At 39.7% G+C, this 22208-nt stretch overlaps 1 protein-coding gene across 3 annotated transcripts in view; it reads right to left on the bottom strand.

The window, feature by feature from the left end:
* Window positions 1-22208, bottom strand: part of chd7 (chromodomain helicase DNA binding protein 7) — an 80422-nt gene that overhangs the window by 25570 nt on the left and 32644 nt on the right. For all 3 annotated transcript variants that reach the window (XM_088918633.1, XM_088918632.1, XM_088918631.1), the window contains exons 3-9: window positions 13688-14076; window positions 4252-4387; window positions 2753-2884; window positions 2578-2643; window positions 1824-1879; window positions 857-971; window positions 143-226 (exon numbers count right to left, since the gene is read on the bottom strand). In XM_088918633.1, the coding sequence (XP_088774759.1) occupies window positions 143-226; window positions 857-971; window positions 1824-1879; window positions 2578-2643; window positions 2753-2884; window positions 4252-4387; window positions 13688-14076 (978 nt within the window). The remainder of the gene's footprint in view (window positions 1-142; window positions 227-856; window positions 972-1823; window positions 1880-2577; window positions 2644-2752; window positions 2885-4251; window positions 4388-13687; window positions 14077-22208) is intronic.

Consider the following 22208-nt stretch of genomic DNA (forward strand, 5'->3'; position numbering starts at 1 on the left):
GGTGGAAAAAGGGCTGCTTTACAAAATGTGTATTGTTCGAGCAATTTATATTTGACAATTTACAAATAAATAAAATATACCATGAAATGCTTAAGCATTTTTCCCCTATGTGACTACAAGGGGGAAAAATTTAGAAAGGTACCTCTCCATTGTCATCAGTGCTTTGAGAAACATCCAGAATTCTATCCACTTCCACATAGTCTGGATTGAAAGGCTCATCATCCATCTGAAAACCAAAGGGGAAACTAGATATTAAGTTTGCTGAAGAGAATGTATGACAGTAAAACCCAAATCACATTAATTAAAGTGCTACAATTCAGCAGGAATCCCCCCATGAGGAAAGCAAATTCCTCAGGCTTTATGAACTGGGCCTCTTAATTATTGTGCAAAACCCTTTTTACTGTGAGAGAATGTTTAAGAATATTTTAAATGAAGTGTGAAATTACAATCCACTAATGAGGAATCAAAAGGGCTTTTCAAAAGCAATGTTTTTCGACTGCTTGGTATTCCTTAATGTGAAGCATTCAATGTGGAAATTAGCAAGGCTTGCCTTCAGTTCTGGATTGCGATCTGATGGAATGATAATTTGATCATATAAAAAACTTAAAGCTTTAATACTACAAACTGGTGTTGAGCACTAAACCTTTCATGCCTAATATTCTAATATTTAACATAACAGCACTGATTTTCACAAAACCAAATGTCACTCAAGAAATTCACAGCAAGAGCGAAGTTGACAGCAGTGAAAAGCACTCATCTCTTCTCAGAAACAGGACAAAACAAATTAAAGATCAATAAAGGGACTTTAGCAGAGAGTGTACCAGTCCTCGTAAGACAGGAGAGGAAGGATGCTCACCTCACTGAGGAAATTGTTAAGGGACTGCTTAGCTTTGAACCTCTTAACTTTCTGGTGGACCCTTTTGTCCTTCCCCAGCTCTTCTATGTCAGCCCATCGACAGTGAAGGTAGGAACTGCAAACAGGGAGCTTAAGAGTCACCTTCACAATTCACACAGCCATTTCCTCGGACAGACCCAAACAATTCGGAATACTCAAGATTTCAAGTCTTTCTCACTAAACTAGACATTTAACTTTTTTTCTGTGTATATGAATTACTTTAAAAAACACTTTAAATACAGGTTTGTGCTTGTGGCTGTTGATGGTATTGACATTCAGACAAGAAAAAGTAAAGTGATACCTGAGGAACGCAAAATATTTATATTTATACTTAAAAATGGTTCAGCAGCTTTCCAGAGTATGGAATAACCTCTTATACTAAGGCAATATAAAAAAATTCTATTGGCTGAAAACAGAATAACCAAAACAGCAATTTTTCTAGCTCTTCAAAAATAAAACGCTTTAACACTATGCATTTTCCATTTATATGCTTCTCTCAGACTGACATTTTGCGTCCTTTTGCGGCATAGGCTCACTATGTTCAAAGAAGGATCTCAACATCACACTGGGTATTGAGGTAAAAAAAATCACTCTATAGTCAGTAAACTGTTGAACAAGGATAAAAAGGCTAGTACTGCATTAAGTTATGAAATATTGCTGAAAAGGTAACTTATGAGGCCAGAACTGAGTAAATTCAATAATGAATTGCCAGTCCCTAAACCTGAAATGGCACCATTACATCTTGCATTTCCAAGCTTTTAACATTACCGCTTAGAAGCACTGTGTTGAATGCACAGATTTTAAAAGTCATTTGAACACAGCCCACTCCTTTATTGAGAGCATTTTAAAAAAATTCACATTTCTAGTTCAGTCATTATTTCTGTTTAGAAAATAGTATTGCACACTTCAAATTAGAATAAGGACTCACAAGTTTTTGAATTTGACGTAAAATTCTTCAATATCCACTTCTTCCCCAGACTCCGTCTGAAATAATAAGCTTAATATTAGAGGAATGTGTCTGAAAGAACCATCTGTCAATGCTATTTAAATCCACAGCTACTTAGGGTAATAACTAGCACAGTTTGAATTTTTTAAAAACTTAGAATGCACTTTTGGCAGGACTTTTCACTTTATTGTAATACCTCAACAAAAAACTATCAATCCCAACCACCCTGCTCTCCGTGTCAACTGAGTCATGAATCATTTTAACTCCTCCTCAACCACACGCAGCTCCATTCACAATAACCTGACCCGGAGCTTGGCTTCCTGCCAAAACCACAGTGTTAAGCAGACGCCAAACGTACCATTTCCTCAGGCAGCAGCCAATTTGCAGCTGCACTACTAAAAGCCACAAGTATTATTTTTGGCTGACTTGTTCTACACTTATTTGAGGATGTTTCAAAGGAATAACACACCATCTACTTCTCTTTGTGTGAAAGGGTTAAAGGTAAACTACATCAAAGACTTTATTCAAACGGTTAACATTATACTAATCAGTAACTGATCCAGAGATTAAAGCTCAGATTTTCAACTGAATGAAAAAAAAAATCACCCCAATTATTTTTTAAGTTTACTAAATGCCGACAGGGTTACCGTCTCCCAAGCAAGTGCTCTACAAATGTAACTTGGCAATCTCCTAGAAATCTACCGATCATTCGGCGAAAATAAAGGCAGGTCCTTACCTTCTTCTTCCCCATGCGCATACCCATGATTTTTTCCACAACGGGGCCCTCTGCATCCGGAGCCTCCTTAAAAGTTATTTCAAAAGGTTAGCGATACAAACATGCAAAACCTCCTTGCGCAACCACCCCTGACCAGCCATAAGAAAGAAGCATAGCGTGTGGGATGAGAGCTGACCTGCTGCTCCGAAGCGTTTGACGGTGACTTCTGTCCTGTGGCGTCTCCATCCTCCCCTTCTTCATCGGAAATCTTGAACTCCAAGTCCTCCGTGTAACGCTTCCTCTTGACCTGCCTGCTGGACCGTCTCTTCTGCAACGGCAGGTTATCACGGCTCATAACTCGACACACGCTACTGCCTTACGCGGGGACATGCAAGCGATTGGGTGCAGACAGGGAAAAACTATACCAGAAAAGTAAGGTTAATCTAAATTAGATGGGTTAGACTTTCAGAAAAACATAATTGGCAAGTACCTTAAGAATAAGTCAGGGAAACAAGATAATTACAGTATGTCAAAACCCTGGGTCATTTGTTTTTTCTGAATGGTTCTTTTTTGACTGCTTCCATATGCTTACAGTCTAACAGAATTTACTGTATTGTGATACAACGCTAAATGGATTAAAGCTGATATAATGCCAAGGAATTCCAATTAGCATACTAAAGAGGAAGAAGTTGACTTATGTTTTATAAATAAACTTAGCAGTAGTAGCATTATCCAATTTTTGGTGCTAGAGGGCACATGCGCTGCAAACCATTTTTGAGCCATAGAAAATTAGATCATTTGAAAAAATGACAGATTGAAAACCACTTGTCTAATTTTATTAAAAAGGCTTTGCAAAAATGTTTAAGAAAAAGGATATCTTATGGTTCCAATTCAGGCAAAATCTTACATGATGTTTGAAATAATGCAGAGAGCTACCGAGCTTTCATACCACACATATAGCAAAGTTCGAACAAAGGTTTTCTTTTACTCTGCGTTATCTGGGCAAATAAACACTTAATGGCTGCCTGCTTTGGAGTCCTGCATTTCCCATTTCTGTCTAGTTGAGCACAGGATGCCTAGTAAAGGACACAGAATTAGTCACTTCAACCCTTAAACTATCCATTTTACACCTTGCCATTTCTTTTCTCCCACTTCATTGCAAACGATGGGGAGAAATCCGATTTTTCTGACTCCAGTAATATGCAACAGCACAAAAAAAAACCCAGTTCACATTTCCTCTAATATTACTAGCAATATAGCTCATGCACTGGTAGTCCTGTCTGTATCTATTAATAAAACATATCTATAATAAAATTCGGATGCCGCAAATAGAAAAATGTTGCATATACAATAGTGATGGCTGGGAAAACCAACAAATTAAACTCAAAAGCATGGAAAACTTAAATGTGGCTCTTAAGTACATGAATCTGCCCACACATTTCAAAGGCTTCAGTTGCCATCAGTCCATTTGAAGACCACCATGAATAAAAAAACCCGGAATTCACTTGGCCCAATTATATGTATTTTGCGATGCAAACGCACCCATCTTTAAACGATCGCCTTGGTTAGTCCCACAGGTAACCATGATAGAGTGCTTTTACTACACCTGAAATTTAAGTGTAACAGGTACCATACAATAGCCCAGTTCTGTCACTTGCCTTATTCCCCACAGCCAGTAAGATTAAGTATCTTTACCTGAACGCCCAGATCCTCCTCCTCCTCCGGAGAAGGAGGGGGTGTTTTTTCCAAGTCAGAATTGTCAGAGGATTCCCGCTTGCGCTTCCCTTCCTTCTTCTTTGTAGTGCTTGTTTCGGGATCAGGCTTTTTAACACTGAAAAGAGGGGATAAAAGTGAAAGATTAATAAACCTAACCCCCTTCAGAAAAGTTTCAAGTAGGGAGCTGCATCAGCATGTGCAGGCTGCAAAGGAACAAGTAAAGGTTTATTCTGTGCTGAAAAGAAAGGAAACAACGTTTCGGCTGTGGAGCCTTCTTTGGGTGTGTGACTTCAGAAAATGACGGATGTTCAGTACACAAACGCACCGCTGAAATTCAATTCCCTACACCTGCTCCCAAATCACAAGATGCAAGTGCATTTCTGTGCACTCAAACTGTTTCCCTACTTTTCATTCTCCTAAAACTGCATCAGTTTCTAGAAAAGGTCATATAAATTAATCAGAAAGGCCGTTTAAAAAAATGTCTATTTGAAATATTCAAGCAGGAATTGGATTTAGGATTATGTTAACTCCTTTATTTTACCAGGGAAGTCATTCATTACGATGACTTGGGGACCCTTTAATGATGCAATGCAGTCACCTGGCAATGTGAGCCCTTTGTGTTAAAGGTACTTTTCTAACTTTGCAAATGGGTACATGCCCAGTGTCCCAAACCCGATCTGAACCCACGACCCCTCCCTCCAAGTTCAGAGTCTAGAGGTTCAGTCTCTGACACTTCCTTAAATGTCCCCAGCCTGACCAGCAGACAAATCCCAGAGGAAAGATACACTACATACAGTACAAAAATGCAACAGTTAAAGAAAAAAAAGTGGTAAAAAAGTGGTCAACTAAATGACACTTAAAGAAGAGAGGTCCTGCATTTCAAGCAAAACCTTAAGTCTTCTTGACATTTCATTTTAATAGGAGCTCTTGAGCTGATTTCTCACTCCCCCTCCCCCCCATTGATTGACAGATTTCTTAATAAAAGGAGGACATACGCCACTTCCACATCAGTGCGAGAGGAAGTGCTTTTAAGAGGAAGAAAGTGGTTAAGTAATTCAGGGTTTAGCATGAAGAATAAATAACATCTGAGCTACAAATGGGTTTATAGCTGTAGGTTTGGATTTCAGATTACTAGTCCCTACTAAAATTGTTATACAAAAAAGAAACTTCAATAATTTCAGTCACAAGCAATATGCAAAATCCTTTTTTCCTGAACCAACGCGGATAAAGAACAAAAGGGCTAACTTTCGCAGCGCTGGTCCAGATCAAGGCAGATATGGTTAAATAAAGCTGGTTGCCCGGTGTACAATTTTGCTCTTTCACTTCGCAGCGGTGTCAAGGACTTTACACTGAAGTGCACTTCGGACATGCAAGACGCGCTACGGATTTATTTCATTCTTACAGTTCATCTCCAAGCTAAAAAAGAAAAAAAAAAACTGCAACATACTGTATTCCCTCTCATCTCTCCCTAAGTTTACACCACACATGGCCAAGAGCCACCCCTACTATGAGGCTCCACTTCCAGCATTTATTTCCGCTCTCGCTGCCACAAATTATACAATGCTATAGCCGCGCACTGGGCCCCTTTCCTTTCATCTGCATGCCAAGAGCAATCAGATTACCCTGGTAACCAGTGGTCACATGACCAGCACCTGCTCTTTTGGCTGGATGCCACTGACTAAAGCCATCTGCTTCCCTCAATCATCTTTCAAACATTCTCAACACCTGCACTACAGCATTCTGTGGTTTGCTTTTATCAAATCACTGCTCGCAGAGCCCCCCCAAAACATAACAAATAAGAAAAGAAGGCAACTCTATCAAACTCTATCAAGGAAGTGAGCAAGTGCCTGGTTCAAGGAGATGACAGAACTGCTTTTGATAGCTGACCTCTATAAATCATAGACTGCTGCGAACAATTTAATTTAGAGGACCCAAGGCACAGGCACTACTGCTAAGAACTACGGGTAACAGATTTAATGTCTTGTAAAATGGCATATCCAGAGTGCATGATGAAATAACAATATGCTGGGAGAGAAAAAGACGAGCCTTTAGTCTCTTCGCAGTGTGGCAGACCACTTTTGCCCCCATTTTATCCATCTGCTTAAAAATTCATACTTCTTATTGGCAGTGGGGTTACATGATCCCAAGCTCATTTTGTGTGAAAACAACAATGGGGCCTTTATCAAAGCTCCTATGACCACTGTCTTGCCTTCCAAATATGTCAGAAAATAACTTTAATGGCTATTCCAGCCTCCTTGGAAAGTGTGACAGACGGGTATTGTTTCTCTTTAGCCCGTCTTGCAACACTTTGGAACAAAATGGAGGAAGGCTACTTGTTCAGGATACTTCATAGGATGTCTGTGCAGTAACTTCAGAAAAGAACCTGACTTTACTTGAATACTTTAAGTGATGCGCATTGAATGTAACAGTGAAAGTCAGGTTTTGAGATTTAAAAAAAAAAACAATCTGTACTTGAAACGAAGCATGAAACTTGATAGAGCTGAATGAGGAAAATCCCGGCACAATTTATCCACAAAACGCTGCTTGCTGAAAAGAATAATTGTCCCGGAGGTCTGATACAGGCTGAAAAATGCTAACTTGCGCAGCACAGACGTACAAGCCACAGCAAAGTCCAGGAACAAAGCTAGAGCACAGCACGGCTAGGACTAACACACGGGAGTGGGAGCAGGGCGCGTTAACACCTGCTTTCACTAATGAGTCACCTTGAGCTACACACCTCCACGAGTGCCAGAGCTCCACAGACCAGCAGCTACACGGTTTTGTTTACAGAGAAAAATACACGTTCTTCAGGTGGAAGCTGCAGCTTCAAAAACAGTGAGTCACAGCTTCCTGTAACATCCATAAACACAGCATTCTCGTAAAGAACCGATATTTTGAAGGAAACCCTAAAAAAAGCCTGAAACAGCCCCTTCCCTTTTAAACACTAATCAAATCAAAACCACCTATACCCGTTTCTACATAAGACAACAGCACTATCTTCTTTTTCATAGCAAGGTCATGCACCCTGCAGAACTATTCTGTTAAATGACGGGTCTATGACGTAAAAAATAAAAGATCGTGACATCTAATCCATACAAGCTTTAACCCACAAACTGTAGCCCCGATCCCTGCTACAAACTGTGCATAAATAATTTTCCTAAAGTGGTTATCCTTCTAAATTTCATACAGCGGTTTGCTTTAGTCTCTGAAAAGATTAAAAGAATTAACGTCCTGTACTTTGAAGATGTGCTTTTTAGTGACATTTTAGAAAACAAATCAGACTTAAAACCTGCTGTTAAGCAATTTATTTCCCCTAAACTCAGACATCATTGTAACCAAGTATAGATCTAAGAGATACATTTTAAAGCAAGTTCATTACGTCTTTTGTGGCTGCTTTCCCCCCCAAAATAAATTTGTTCATACAAAGTGTCTTTATGAAGATTTATTCCTTTTTTTCCAACCTGCAGTGCAAAATGTCAAAAACAAAAATATAAACACGGAAAATCACTTCACCTTTAATGAACCTCTTTCAGATTAGCAGCAGTTAGGCCTATTTATGTGCTCTGTCATCTGTGCTAATGATCCCTTCCGCAAACATATCACAATTTAATGAGTAATAAAGAACAAAGTTATGATCCGTTACCAACAAACAGCATCTGACACCGTTGAGAAACCCAAAAATGTCATCTTAACATCTTTAACATGATGAACACTACAGTTTGCATTATTCTGCAAGTGCAGTTCATAGACAAATAAAAGTATGAAGACAACTGGCTTGAATTTAGCTGAATGCACTCTGGGTCACTGGCCCATGGAAATGTAGCATGACAGTTTTTCCCTTTAAGATAACATTAGTTGAAAAAATACTACGTAGTTTAGTCAGACTTACAATAACACTGCATAACACCGAGAACATAATGAATGGACTACCAACAAACCTCAACTAAAAAAAAAGTTAACGAAAGGAAAGTCACTGAAAGAAATAAGAAATGGAACAGTTCCAGTTCAACACTTATGAAGGAAGCTGACACTGATTATGATTAGGCCACCTGAATTATGAGTCCAAGGTACAACCCCACAGTAAATCTTCAAAGCTTGCTACAAAAAAACACTGGCAAAGTATCGCAGCAATTGTTGGGAAATGATCAGAATTTGGATCCTCTATGCCAAAACTACAGACGACGACGAAGAAAGCAGGGCATCAGGTTCTAAAGTGTGCTTACTTGCAGATTGAGGTGTGGTGTGACAGGAGCCTATTTATGGAGATATAATAAAGTCACAGCACACAGTCACAGTGGGAGTTCAGATTTGAGGCTACAAAATCCACAAAACAGTCAAAACTGTGACGCTCAAATGCAAGACCAATAAGGCCTCATTGTTTTACGTCAAAGACTGCAATGCAAGCCAATGGTATAAAAGCCATTCATAAAGATTGTGACTTATGTAATTTAGTACCTGTGTAACTTAGTGGATGAAACCACTTGAAGAGGCACAAGGCACTGAAAGAGCACATGGTGAGCTACAGTGTTGCTAAGAAATTGACTTTCACATTTCTGAAGTCATTTGCACGTCTACTGAAGTTATTACTTAATGGGAATGTCTTTTACTACCTCTAAAACATCACACGAAAAAAAAATCAATTATAGTTTTAAAGCAAACCCATTTTATACCCAATAAAAGCTTGGCAGAATTCACCTGGGTTGCCATAGAAATAGAGGGCAGAGTTTACATTTGCATGTGGTCTATAGCTAATTTATATTCCCTTACACGGCTTCTTGCGTTGAGCCACTGTCTGCCTTTTGCCGCAGTTTGAATGTTAGTGCTACATCCGTGTTTTCAGAACTTGACAGGATTCCATTTTCAAAAATCATGGGAAATGGAAAATTAACTTCAGATGTCTGAAATGTTGAAACTCTCTTGGTAACAGTTGTTCAAATTTAAAAATTATGAACATCTGTCTATAGTTTATATAATTTGAGTACTATGAATAAATCCCACCAATGTCTGCTCTCCAGGCACTGAGCACAATGAATGCCGGTTCTGCTGGGCATTACTTCATTCTGTATAATTGATAACATTTTTATTTTCAGTACAGTAGCAATGATGAATCCATGTCCCCATTCAAAATGAAATAACACACTGAACTATAGAAGACTGTTACTCCTATTTAGTTTTAGGTCATACATTGGGTTTTATTTTTCTTCAATAGCCAAATGAAAATTCAAATGTGAGTTGACATTTTTACCTGACTGTACATGCACAAGTGTTCCTTGTGCTATACTTCAACTTAGTCTATCATCTATACTGTAAGTTGCCCTGGACAAGGGCATCTGCTAAGCAAATCAAATACAAACCAGGTGAGCACACTTGATTCCACATTTAGATAAACAGAAGCTGTTTTCCCCTTGTACTTGAACTATACAGTGGTATATCCTGAAAGCTCCAGAGTTCTTTTTCTGCCCTGGAAATGATAAAGGCTATTAGCAGGGCTATTTAAGAACCAACAAAAGTACAGAGGTGAAGGTGGCAGGGAATAGTAAATTACGCAGCCAGATCACCAAATTGTTGTACTAATAGATTTGTACAGTAATTATTTTGCATAATCATGAAGCACAGAACAAAGTGTTAAGTTGCACATTACATGTCGGTTAATACAAATTTGAATATTGGTCACATTTTATTGACCTATGTAAAGCACTTATCCACCAGGAGCCAGACAAACACTAATATTTGCCTTTTAACTGTAAGCCAAACAATGTGGGGGGTGGAGTACCAGTAGAGAGGTGTGGCTGGACATTGCCTCAAGCCACGGTCAGGCACCAGTTCATTTTTGTTTCCAGACTGTTGAATGCACAAATCAGTCTGACAGATGACACTTACATCTAAGTAATTCAATCTCACATAAACCTGTATCACTTCATATAATAGCTATGTAAACCACACAGCTTTGCCAAAGCTGGAGGAATGTGGATGATCAATCACTAATATCCGCCTTGCTATGTACATTACATACCATCTAGAGAACCAAGAAAACTCTAAAATAATTTACATTTTTGGGGAAAAAAATTGAGACAAAGCCATATCCCGCAAAACGCAGCAGACGACAAGACTGAAAGCCGATTGCCAATCTTTGACACAACTATCTTGGCACTGGTAAAATCGGAGCTGATTTTTGGATATATGAATTCTGAACAAATATTTATATTAAAGATTATATCAAAAATGAAAATTTTGCTTTTGCCATCAAAATGCTTTTCTATAGAATCACCAATTGTGTATTATATACTGACCCAATTTGGAATTCCCAGCTGTCTACATCTGGGCTGACAGGGACAACCCCTGTACTTGAGGTGAGAAAACTACAGCCTACAGCCTCAATCCAGTCTGATTTTTAATTTCATCCATTCCACGGGGAGCATTTCTATGAATATATATACACATTATGAATTTAATAAACGTAGCTGTATGCTGATGTAGTTTGGGAGGATAAAAAAAATTGGAGTTCCAGCTACATGCTTACTTTATAAACGGCTACTGGAAGGGAAAGAATTTGAGTGTTTTTAATGTACATTGATGCTTTTTTGTCAGGGTAAAATGCAAGACTTATTTGAGAAGCAAAATAAAATCTAGAAATACAACTCAGTACAGATTCAAATGCAAAAATCAAAGCCCTCAAAAAGCCTACACGAGCAGCAAGTGATTTTCAAAAGATCATGAAAGGAGATGGACATTGTTTTACAAGACGTTTATATGGCAAGTGAACTTATCACAAATAACTTTGGACTTATTCAGGACAAGTTGTAAAAAAGTGCATCTCTGCTTCTGCGGCTTTACAAGCTCCTGAGAAACACCAATTTTAAAGTGCGATCTGATCACACTGGACAGTATCACAAATTGGCGAAATAGTGCAGGATATTGAAATGAGTCTGCCTCTAACTGCAAGGTGTACTCTCTGCCTATTGATGAGACAATGGACACAAATACTGCCAGATCTATTTGTAGGCACCAATGAATATCTCAGCTTGAGAAGACATATCAAAAATACTACAAACTGCTACAAGCAGGACTTTTCAAGATTTGCTCTTGGAAGGAGACCGCCCTCATGCCAGACTACTGGAGGTCAATTTGGAAGACCTGTCACAAGTAGTGCCATAATTTGTCCCGACTCCCAGTCAGAGAACCTGTTCCCTTCCAGTGCCCTGGAATCACACAGAAGAAACGATAGGCAAACTCCTCCCACCTGCCCTCCCATCAAGCCAATCAGCTTCTGACATGGCAGGCACTCCAGCAGATTCACGACCGACTGCACAAACAGTCTGTTGCTCACAGACTTCACAGCCAGCCTGCTGATGCCCAAGACGACGCAGAGGTAGCCATTTCACCAGCAGCCAAGAGCTGCACTGTGGCCGACTCCACCTAACCCTGCCCTCAGTATGCTTATTTCAATTGTGCCAAGTGTGCACTGCCACACGGGAAGTTCTAGTCACAGGGGGGAGAGCAGCAGAATCCAGGTTTGAACTTTTTGAAAGTTTCAAATTGAAACCGAGTCCTAAATATGTAGGAGCAAGATGCTGAAATGACAGAATCCCGATTGAAAATCTCATGATTTTTATGCAATGTAAAAACAAAACTGACCAGATGCAGTGTGTACAGCGGACCTTCAAAATAAACTAAGACATAAAATATTAAGCCTTGAAAATGTAAATGTATTAGAATTCGATTCTGCTAAGATTTAATGGAGAGCTTGTTCTAATTTTTACTCAGCTGCAGATGTCCTGTTGTCCAAAAGACAGTCTATCCATTATGCAAGGGAGGTGCAAAAGACTGCACTGACACGCTGCCAAGTACCATTAGAGAAGGTCACTTCTTGAAATACAAATTAACAACAAATATAGCTGCAAGATTTGATGTAGCTTTGCCATTGACCTTTAGGTGAGGTCAAAGACAAGGACATTTATGATAGACTACATGGTTTCCTATATATGTACTATAATCATGACCTAAATGTGGTCTAAGATACAGAGAATATCTTGCATCTTTACAAAATTGCCAGAGGTCACAGGCAAGGTCATGTATACTAGGAAACTAGGCTTTCTGAGTGTCCTCTAGTAACCATGAAGATTTTTTTCATTTACCCAGGACAGGTCAAAGGCTTTGTCTGCCAAACCGCGTGACCCATTAACCATATTCACTTGTGGATTTCTATAGGCTACCAAGCTTTCTTCTAATTGATCAAGCGCATTCAGAAAGATACTGGAATGTTGGACTAATGTATTGCAATAGCCAAAAATTTGTGACCGATCAAGTCCTCCTGAACCAAGTCTTGGGAAAGACATGGGATATATGCACCAAATCGCTTCACTTAAGTTTTCAAAAACTATTTTTGTATTTGGAAATATTCATTTTTGAAAACAGAAACTTATTGCGTGTATGAGCCACACCACGTGGCCAAAATGTGAAAGTATAAATTCTTCATCAGTCACTGTTTATTCATAGCAGACCTATCCAAATGTACTATAATATGTAAATATATGCAAATGACCCCAGTCTTGAATTTGCTCTTCTTGTGGCAGTCATGTTTAAGGTAGCATCTTACCATGATCAGTCTTAACTGAAAAACTACTTTGTCATGTTGTGCTTCATTCAGTTTAAGTTTCTTTAGAGAAGTCATTTAAGTTTCATCCAAATCCAGCACGGCAGCGAAACCATGTGACCAATTAACCACACATTTTATCATGGGGATGGTATAACGTTCACAATGGGTGCAGAGTTAAAAATGTATATTATGTGCGATTTCATAGAAAAAGTTTTCAAATGCCAGAAATTCTGAAAAGTTTCTGTAAAATCATGAGACCTGCTAGCACAACTTCCACTCTGCAAACTTTCCATAGATCTTTAAAACTGCCTAATTGCGAGTTTCTTTCTAGGGATAGGGTTTTGTAAGCATATGGAAATACCAGGGAAAATTGTTACCTGGCCCCCTAAATATAAATGAGACATTATGTATAAATTATAAACATGTAAAACATTTGAATTTACCCATTTTTGAACGAGTGCTATTCTCTCAATATGTAATGAAACATTTCAGGAGCTGGGGGCATGCTCTTCGTCCTTGTTGACTACATCCTTACGCTGTTTTTCTAGCAATATCCCCTTTATTGAATAAACCTTTTATTTAAAAGTAAAATATCCCAGGAAAATAAACTACATCTTGTAATAAAAAGGAGATAAAATTGGTAAAGGAGATAAAAAGCTCAAGACAAGTGGTTTCTCTTGCAAAAGAGGGGGATTCCCCAATTGTGACAGGAAAGGTGAGTATAACCACTCACATCTGCTTGTGAACAGAAGCACTTGAACTATACAGGACCGTTCTGCTAAGCGTTCCTCCAGTTTCTAAAATCGCATGCTTGCTTACCTGACTTTTGGGGTGCTCTTTGCTTTCGGCGTGGTCGTTTTGACTTTCTTCTCCTTGGGCTCTTTTGGCGTCTTAGGTGTTTTCGGGGTTTTGGGCGGCTTGGGTTCCTTCGGCTCCTTCTTCTCCTTTGGCTTCTTCTTTTTCTTCTTCTCCTCCGGCTGTTCTGCGGCCGGGTTCTTCAGGGGACTCGACCCATCCACACAGCCCTCCGGCCCGGCTTCGCCCCCGCCCTCCCCGGGACTGGCTTTCACTTTCTTCTTCTTTTTCTTCTTCTGCTTCTGGTCCCCTCCTGCCTGTTGCTCATCGCAGGTGGCCAGCTGGGAGTTGGGGCCTGCGGCGTGCGTCTTGTCGGACGCTGGCAGGTCAAGCGATGGATCCGACGGGGAAGGCTGAAAAACACGATGTAAAGGAATTGAACACCAACGTCCGATCGGTAAAGACTAAGCCCGGAGACAAGTCTGTGTTGGAAGATCGGTTACAAAGGATCAGTATGACTTGGTTTAAACAGGCCAAAATGGTGAAAAGTCTTGTTCCACTACTGTTTAAGGCATTAGGTAGCTGCAGTCAAGTAAATACCCTTTAGGCGAAAACTTTATTTTTTGCCATCGCTATCAGACTTATATCTCTACATACAAAAACTCCTGTGTGGCTCAACTGCTTAGGGCCTACAGTCCAGGAACACTTCATGCAAATCTGGACTTCGATGAACCGGTTGTCACTGGGATTTCTAGTGGCAGCACACTATTGATCAAGTGCTGCCAGGGTTTGAAGGGTGTGAAGTTGGCCAGGGCTGCTCCAGCATGCAATGCAATTAAGACCCCTGAGGCTTGCTGGGTATATTGAGCTTGTACGGCAATCAATGGGATCTGTGCTAGTTTGGATGCTTAACGCTGCTCTGCAAAATGGAAAAACAGCAGATGATGACAGCATATTCTGGATGAGGCCTGCATGCAGTGCACATCTCTCCCCTGTGCTGGCAAGAAAGATGGAGCCATAAGCCAAGTTTGCTGCCGATTCCAAAACTGCTCTGGATGTAACTGGCTAGTCCACATTTTTATAAATAGAAAACTAAATTAGTTAAATCCACAGAAATGTGACGTAAACTCTTGCCGCTTTAAGAACTGCGGCACTGTAAAGGGTGGGGAGACCTTGGGGGATGCAGGGACAGGGGACAAAATTCCCACAATCCCCCCCTGGCTTCCACATGGGATTTCTGCACCTACTGGACCATAGGAGGAAGAGCGTTTTTACCACGCTCAATGAATGTAGCTTTTCCTTTTGCAGCCAATCCAGTTTAATTAAGAAAAGTGTGTTCAAGTCAAGGGTACTGAAACTAAAAAAAAAAAGTGAGGAAACTTAAGACAATAGATACAGATTACAGTGCACAAAATGTGCATAAGGGCAAGTTACAGCCAATTCTCACTGACTGCTTAACTATAAAGAGTACATGGGCTATACCCTATACCATAAAGGGCACAAAATGGGGAAAAATTAAAAATTATGTAGATAAATCTTCTGGAAAGATTTTTTAATCCATCACTATTATTTATACTAAGTCTCTGTTGAATCAAAGTGCAGATAAAGGCCTGTTAGTTTTGTTTTCTCAGTGCATATATTCCTGTTATCAAAAACATCTCTTGTATGAAAACGTGAACATCCTTTCAAGATTTTCATTAATGTATTGGTATAATTAGACATTACGTCAGTGTTTACTATTGCTACATATATTCGATTTACGGCCGATTTACAATACCACATCTCTATACCACAGGAATGAAAATGGCATACATAATTCCAGCAACAATACCCTGGGATGGAAGAGACTTCTTAAAAAAACATCTGAAACAAACTACACTACAGATTTTAATGTCAAATCAAATTTACAACAGTAGAATTTTCTAAATGTACTCCAGTGCAGCTGAAGATAATGCCTCCCGTATACGCAAGCAGAAGGACATACTGAGGGTGTAGCTTTATAGTGTGTGAATAACTTTGAGAGCTTTATTTCACTATGATACTTTTTTAAAAAAAGTCTTGAAAGAGGGGCGAGAACCCTTTTAAAAAAAAGGAAACTTTGGTTTCCTGTGAAAAACTATGAAACATCGCATAAACTGCTCCATATGAATTTTTTTTTTAAAGTTTAACACTGCATAACAGACTTCCGATCGGCTGTTTCATTTACCTAAACACAAGTAACTATTACACTTTACTTCAGACGTGACGGCACTTCACCTTTCTTTTCTCCACCCACTGACTTAACTCAGAAAAACTCCACCAGATCACTACTTCACCTCACTAATCATTTCAAGTAGTCTCATGGGTTGAAGTTTCACTTGACAAGTCAATAGAAAAAGTCAAGTCTGTACACTGATGAGCTGACTGACTCATCAGCCCAGAGCTTTCCCTGGGTTCTGTCAAGTGAACTAGGACCCCTTTCAGACTTTTTAGGTCAGTTATCGACTGTTTCAAATGTAGGTCAGCTTTTTTTAACCATTCCCACGTGAGAATCAAGGTAGCCTAGTGTTCATATGTGACTGAAAAGCAGGCTTTAAAATATGGCACACTTTTTCTGAAAATGAAACCAGGGTTTGTGCATGTGAAAATACAGGACAGGAAGCACCTGTACAGAAAAATACACAATTCTCATAATACCAACAAGAAATAATCCATTACTGCTTTAAATCCTAATTTACTTATTTACTTGCTTTTACACAGTTCAGAGCTAAATGCAGTTTACACATTTTTCCTTGCAAGTCCGCAGTGCTTATGAGCCTCACTTGAAATGGACATATTCAGCAACAACTAGCTGTCTTATGCCAATTGGAACAAAACTGAATCAGTCTGCATATGCTGAGGTTCCACGTCACATTATAGAGGTTTACCATCTAGCAATGTGTATAACTCACTTGAGGGTTGAAAGCCCCGTTTACCGCTTCGAGACAATACTGTTACACCACGGCACTAATGTACATTCATTTTATAAAAGTTACTATTCCAAGTGTGCAAGACATCCTAACGAATGATCCATACTTCCCCAACTCTTTGAGAAGAAAGGTTGTGTGGAGAACGGAAAATGTACTTCGTATGGAACAAGTTACCCAGCCCTTTGGTTGAGGCTAATACTTTGGCTTCCTTCATGAGACAGCTGGACAAGATGCTTGGATCAATAAGCTAAAGACTGCTGAATGGGCCAGGTGGCCTGCCCTGATTTGAAAAGATAGAGTTGGAATACAGCACCATTTGAGAAAAACTGGAAGCTGCCATTAAGCAAGAATCTCATAGGGAAAACATGAAGGAGTTGCACAGCTTCTACTGCCAAACTAAAAAAGCTTCTTAAAATTGTTCAGGACAACCTATCCATGCAGATTGCAGATGGTTTTGGACAACTTTGGTTTCCACAACATGCCGAAGCAGTCGGTGGAAAACACCTACTGATAACTTCACAGGAAAAACGCCCAGCCCTTTACAAGAGGAAAGATTCTTAGTCATCTGAAACATAAGCAGTTTCCGACCACCAAGTGATTATCAATAAGTGATTTTTTAATGTGTGATAGAATTACACAGACTATTTTAAATGACAATTAAAACTGCTGAGCATTTCCATATTCCTTAAAAATAATCTTATGGCTCAAGACATGGAAGACACTGAACTTGTCAATTGAAGCGCTGTGTACTGTCCGGGTGTTACAGTGCCTTTGAGCTCGGGCACAGGCTGGCACCTACACATTCCAGCAGTAATCCGATACGAAAAGGCTGCCCAGGACCAGCCGTGCAGCAATTGCTGACGCTGGGCAGGGTCAAAGGGGAGACTTAAATTTAGGCCAGCACACGGCTTCCTTTTCATTTTGGGTGCCTTATTAAGTACACATGAGAAAAAGCAGCCCTGGGGCGGCTCAAGGCCACCCTAAATTGCTCAAGAGCAAGGGGTCCTGGTGTACACGACACTCCTCTGACTGGGGGCACCACATGGCCGCCCCAGTAACAGAGGCACTTGCAATGCAGCAGGGCGGACTTCGCAAGAGAGTTTCACCGAGGTACACCACCACAGCTCCCTTCACAGACGAGCTACTGGGTCAAAAGGGCTATGCAGGTCAGCTCGGTGACGACAAGGTGGTGGCACTCCTGGCCGCTTATACGGATACGGGAAAAAGTAGAGTAACTTTTACATTTCGAAATAAAAGGGCAGTTTATTTCACCCTTCAAATAGGAAGCCGAGGCAGATAAACCATCACACTCTCTCCTTCTAATTAAACTGCAAAGAAAGCCACTGTGCTATGGAAGCCAACTCGTTGTTGGGCCTAATTTATGCTCATGTCTCTGCTTGGCTTGCACTGCAATCACTCATTCAAACCCAAACCCCAGCACCACCATTCAATACAGGATGACAGTTTCAGCAGCTTTGTCAGTTCAAAATCCACTTGCGGCAGCTAATTTTCAGCCTTCTGATCCAAGGACCACAGCCATTTCCTGAAGGATCCCTGGGATTCGGCCTTAGCAGCAGCCAGTTGGCTCCAGACAGCCATGACCCTGTGATAAGAAATGCCTCACAATTCTGCACTCCCTTGCAATTTCTCCTTTATTGCATTCTTGAGCATGAAGTTTTCCAACAGATAGAATTTCTCAACACCATTCTGGCTGTGAAATACAATCATTACCTTATGTAGCGGTTATATTCCTGAACCTGTTACGTACCCCCAAATTCTGTGTAAGTCGCATTTTCAATACATATTAAGGCTAACACCCAGGTTAGACCTAGGCACTTCAAACGGTTTATACTGTACATAAAATTACAATATCCATAAGATTAAAAAATTGCATAAAAAGTAAGCAATTGTTGCATTTTATAGGGCTTGATACTGTGCGTAGAATTACAGGCAGATTGTTTCCCCCGGAATGTTCTACTATTGAGAGGAAATGCTTTTGTACGTAATGGCCCTAGCATCTATGACATAGCTAAGCATTGCGGACAACAGTGCAACACGTTTGTATGCAAAATTTCATGTATATATGGTAATGTATTATTGTACATTAGAAAACTGAAAGAGAAATATGACTTATCATAGAATTAATGTAATATTTAAAAGCACTGCCTTTCATCAATTAAGGCATGTACCTGTTTGATCTGCTATCCAGAAAATTAAAGGTTTCTCCACTTCCTCTTGGGTTAGTGATAAGTTTATTTCAGGTGGGAAGATCCACTATTTGTTTGGTCTTTTGCAGCGGTATTCACAAGGATAACACCGGTCCAAGCTCACATGCAAACTTTGATAATTCACCTCCAGATTTCATATCTACTTATTATATCCATTTTTGTTTCTAGCGTAACCTTTCTACCCTGCATCTTCACTGCACCAGTATCACTTGTCACATCAGATTCGCGTCTGCTGGCCATGGTCTGAGCAAATTCACAAGAAAAACTTAAATCCCTGAGCTACAAAGAACAGCGCTGATTACAGTACAGGCTGAGAGTGTTCTTGCGCTGCACAGCTGTGCTGCTCAAGAGTAAGAAGATTTGAGTTTGTGTGCTATAAACAATTATATGTCTGAGAATTATTTTTAAGGGGGTTATTACACAAGTACATACGACTACTATGCATACGACTACTAAGTTTCCTCAGTCTCATACATAACGTTCCAAGACTGAAGACTTCCAGCTCCTTTTACTTGTGTACGACATTCCTTTTGGACCAGGAATTATTCCCATTACTCCCCTCTGAACTCAGTCCAAGGACACAGTAATAATCCCTGGATATAGTATTCTACCAGTTCTACTTGTGTTCTTACCTTTGCCATCTTTATCATCTCCCCCCTTTCACTTTGTGTACTATGAAAGCAGTCTTCTTACAATACCATTAAAAAACATGGGCTTATTTGTTGAAACAACTGCACTGGAAATGTTAAATACAGGGACTGGCAATCAGCAAAAAATGAAATGACACTCTTGCAAATTGGCAAGAACAGAAATGTTGATAAGCTGGAGTTCATAACACAAATGTGATTGTGATGTTTGCAAATTGAGCTGGATAAAGTTCCTAAATACACAATGGAATGCGTGTGTCTGCTGCATAAATTCTCTTTAAAAAAATAATGACAGAGCAGAATAAAGTAATTAGTACTGAAACGTACAAATACATGACAACCAAAGCTTTAGGATCATTCCATATTTTTGTACACAACGTTTGATGTTTTAAACGCCTGTCTGTAAGAAAATCACGCGGTGATCATTTGCTTTTGTACATTATTTTGGCTTGGTACCCGGTGGTATTTCGAACCGTTAAACTGCTCAGATATGCAAAGAAAGTTATATATGTTGTCCAGTTACAGATCTGAGAAATGAACTATTTCGGGACTATATCGGTTTTTAAAAGGAATGGCTTCAGCGAAGGCTCCTCAGAATTCTACTACATACAAACATACAAATATTTGCTTATGAGAGGCCATCCAGCCCACGGAACCTGTTCGGCAGTTAGCTAATTGATCCAAGGATCTCACCCACCTGATTCTGGAAAGAAGCCGTGATCATCAGCTTCAACATGGCTGTGTAGTTTGTTCCGATTCCCACTACCCAGAAGGGTTCCATACTTCCGCCACCTTGACTGAACTGTGCGAAACATTTCTAAACAAATTATCTAACTTGCTCGATTTCAGTTTTGTCAGCACCGCTGCAGAAAGACGCCATACAAGCCCCCCTCACCTAAGCTTCGTGGATAGTCTCCCCAGAACTAAGTTTAAGATGGGCGGGGAGAGGAGCAGACAACCACAGCTTATGGGATGGGCTATGAGAAGGAGCAAGGAGCTACCCATCAGAATTTGGACTCCTCTGGCTACTGCGGCTTGTCTGCAGACTGGTTTCTTTTCCCAGCGTGTCTCCAGTGAATTTCTCCCTGAGGTATTTGAATGCATTTAAAGTAGCAGGTTATGTAGCAGCAATTTGCACACGAGGAATAACCCCCTTTTGACAACTTCACAATGAATTTTGAAATTTCACCTTTAAACCAGGTTTATGCGCGTAAGATGAAAGAGCTGACAAAACAGTTGTTCCAAAGATCCCGGGAGAGTGCCAGGAATGTTTTAGATAATGATTAATGACTACACTAGAAGAGATCCAAACATTTTGGAAATCGCCTCTCAAAAAGTCGTTGCTCTTCCTAACAGCCATCTGGTACCTTTGCAAAAACTCACTTGATATTAAATACTCATGAGACAAGATAGAATTTTTAAGTACTACTGTAAAAGCAGCTTATAAATTGATTTTAGAATCATGTGTTAAGGTTTATTTTAAGCAGCTGTTTTGACAACTTAAAACTGTAAAAGTATGACGTACTGCATGTAAAATGCAACTATCTGGTGAACGTACAATATCTTAATTCCTGTAGGCCCCTACTGAAGCTCTGTATCTAATTTTAACTCAAATTCATAAAAAGTATCCAAAAAATGGCACAACTGAGCTGCTTAAGTACACCATTTCCATCCTAATTAGAAGCGTGCTCTAAACTTGCCGCTTCTGAGTCTAATTCGCTTCGCCCTCCAAAATGCCACACACTTCCTCTTCTCACCACAATAAGCACACTGTAACATGTAGTACCCTGTACAAACTAAGCATTGTACAAAAGCACAGAGAAGAAAGTTAAAATGTGGTAGGTCATTTGTGATCTGACTGGCGATTCAGTGTGTATAAGCCAGGAGACCTTTCCTTTAATCATAGCCCAATACAATTGTGTCAGAGAGACTTTAAGCAGCTATCCAGTATGACAAAACAAATATATATTTTTATATAAACAATGTTATTTTAAAAGCAGCTTGAAAACGTATTTCGGAAACACCAGGTAATCCATTTTCCAAACACGGTAACAAGCTTTTTATAATTTAGTATAATTATGCTTTAGAATGCTCATTTTCTAACGGAGGACTATCTTTCGTTCGTTCACCATCCAAAATTTACAGATTATATCAACCACAATTGTCAAACGCATCTGTAATGACCATGTATTCTCTATCATATAAACAGTAAGACATTCAAATGATGTTTTCTGAGGTTTTAATCTCCAACAGTTATCAATAAAACTGCAATGTTCCTTTATCCCAATCATTTCTATTCACATTTCAGACTACATTGCTCCTGCTGCTTAAGCACCCCCCAGCATGGATAAAGCAGGGAGTACTCTGGTGAGTATTTGTGGTCCAGTAAGAACTATGGAAACTACTGAAAGACATGTGTTAACCAATCAGCATGAAACAACTTCTAGTCTTTTACTTTGTTACTGTGGTGCTTTTCACTGTCTCCCAAGATCTAAGCAGTCAATCTACACAATGGAAACTCCTGTAGCATGTATTCTACTTACAGGTATTTAAGAAACTGAATCCTACTAACTTCCAACAACCAGTAATTCACTGTGATCGACTTCATAAACCTTTCTTCACAAATTACGCACGTTTAAAGAGTCAGAATTGTAAGCAACCTCAATTACACGATCTTCAATCACCTGAAACTGCAGTAGATTTAACTAAATTTAACCAAAAA

Source organism: Atractosteus spatula, chromosome 6, assembly GCF_055471065.1.
Source record: "Atractosteus spatula isolate fAtrSpa1 chromosome 6, fAtrSpa1.hap1, whole genome shotgun sequence".
NCBI classification, from domain to species: domain Eukaryota; kingdom Metazoa; phylum Chordata; class Actinopteri; order Semionotiformes; family Lepisosteidae; genus Atractosteus; species Atractosteus spatula.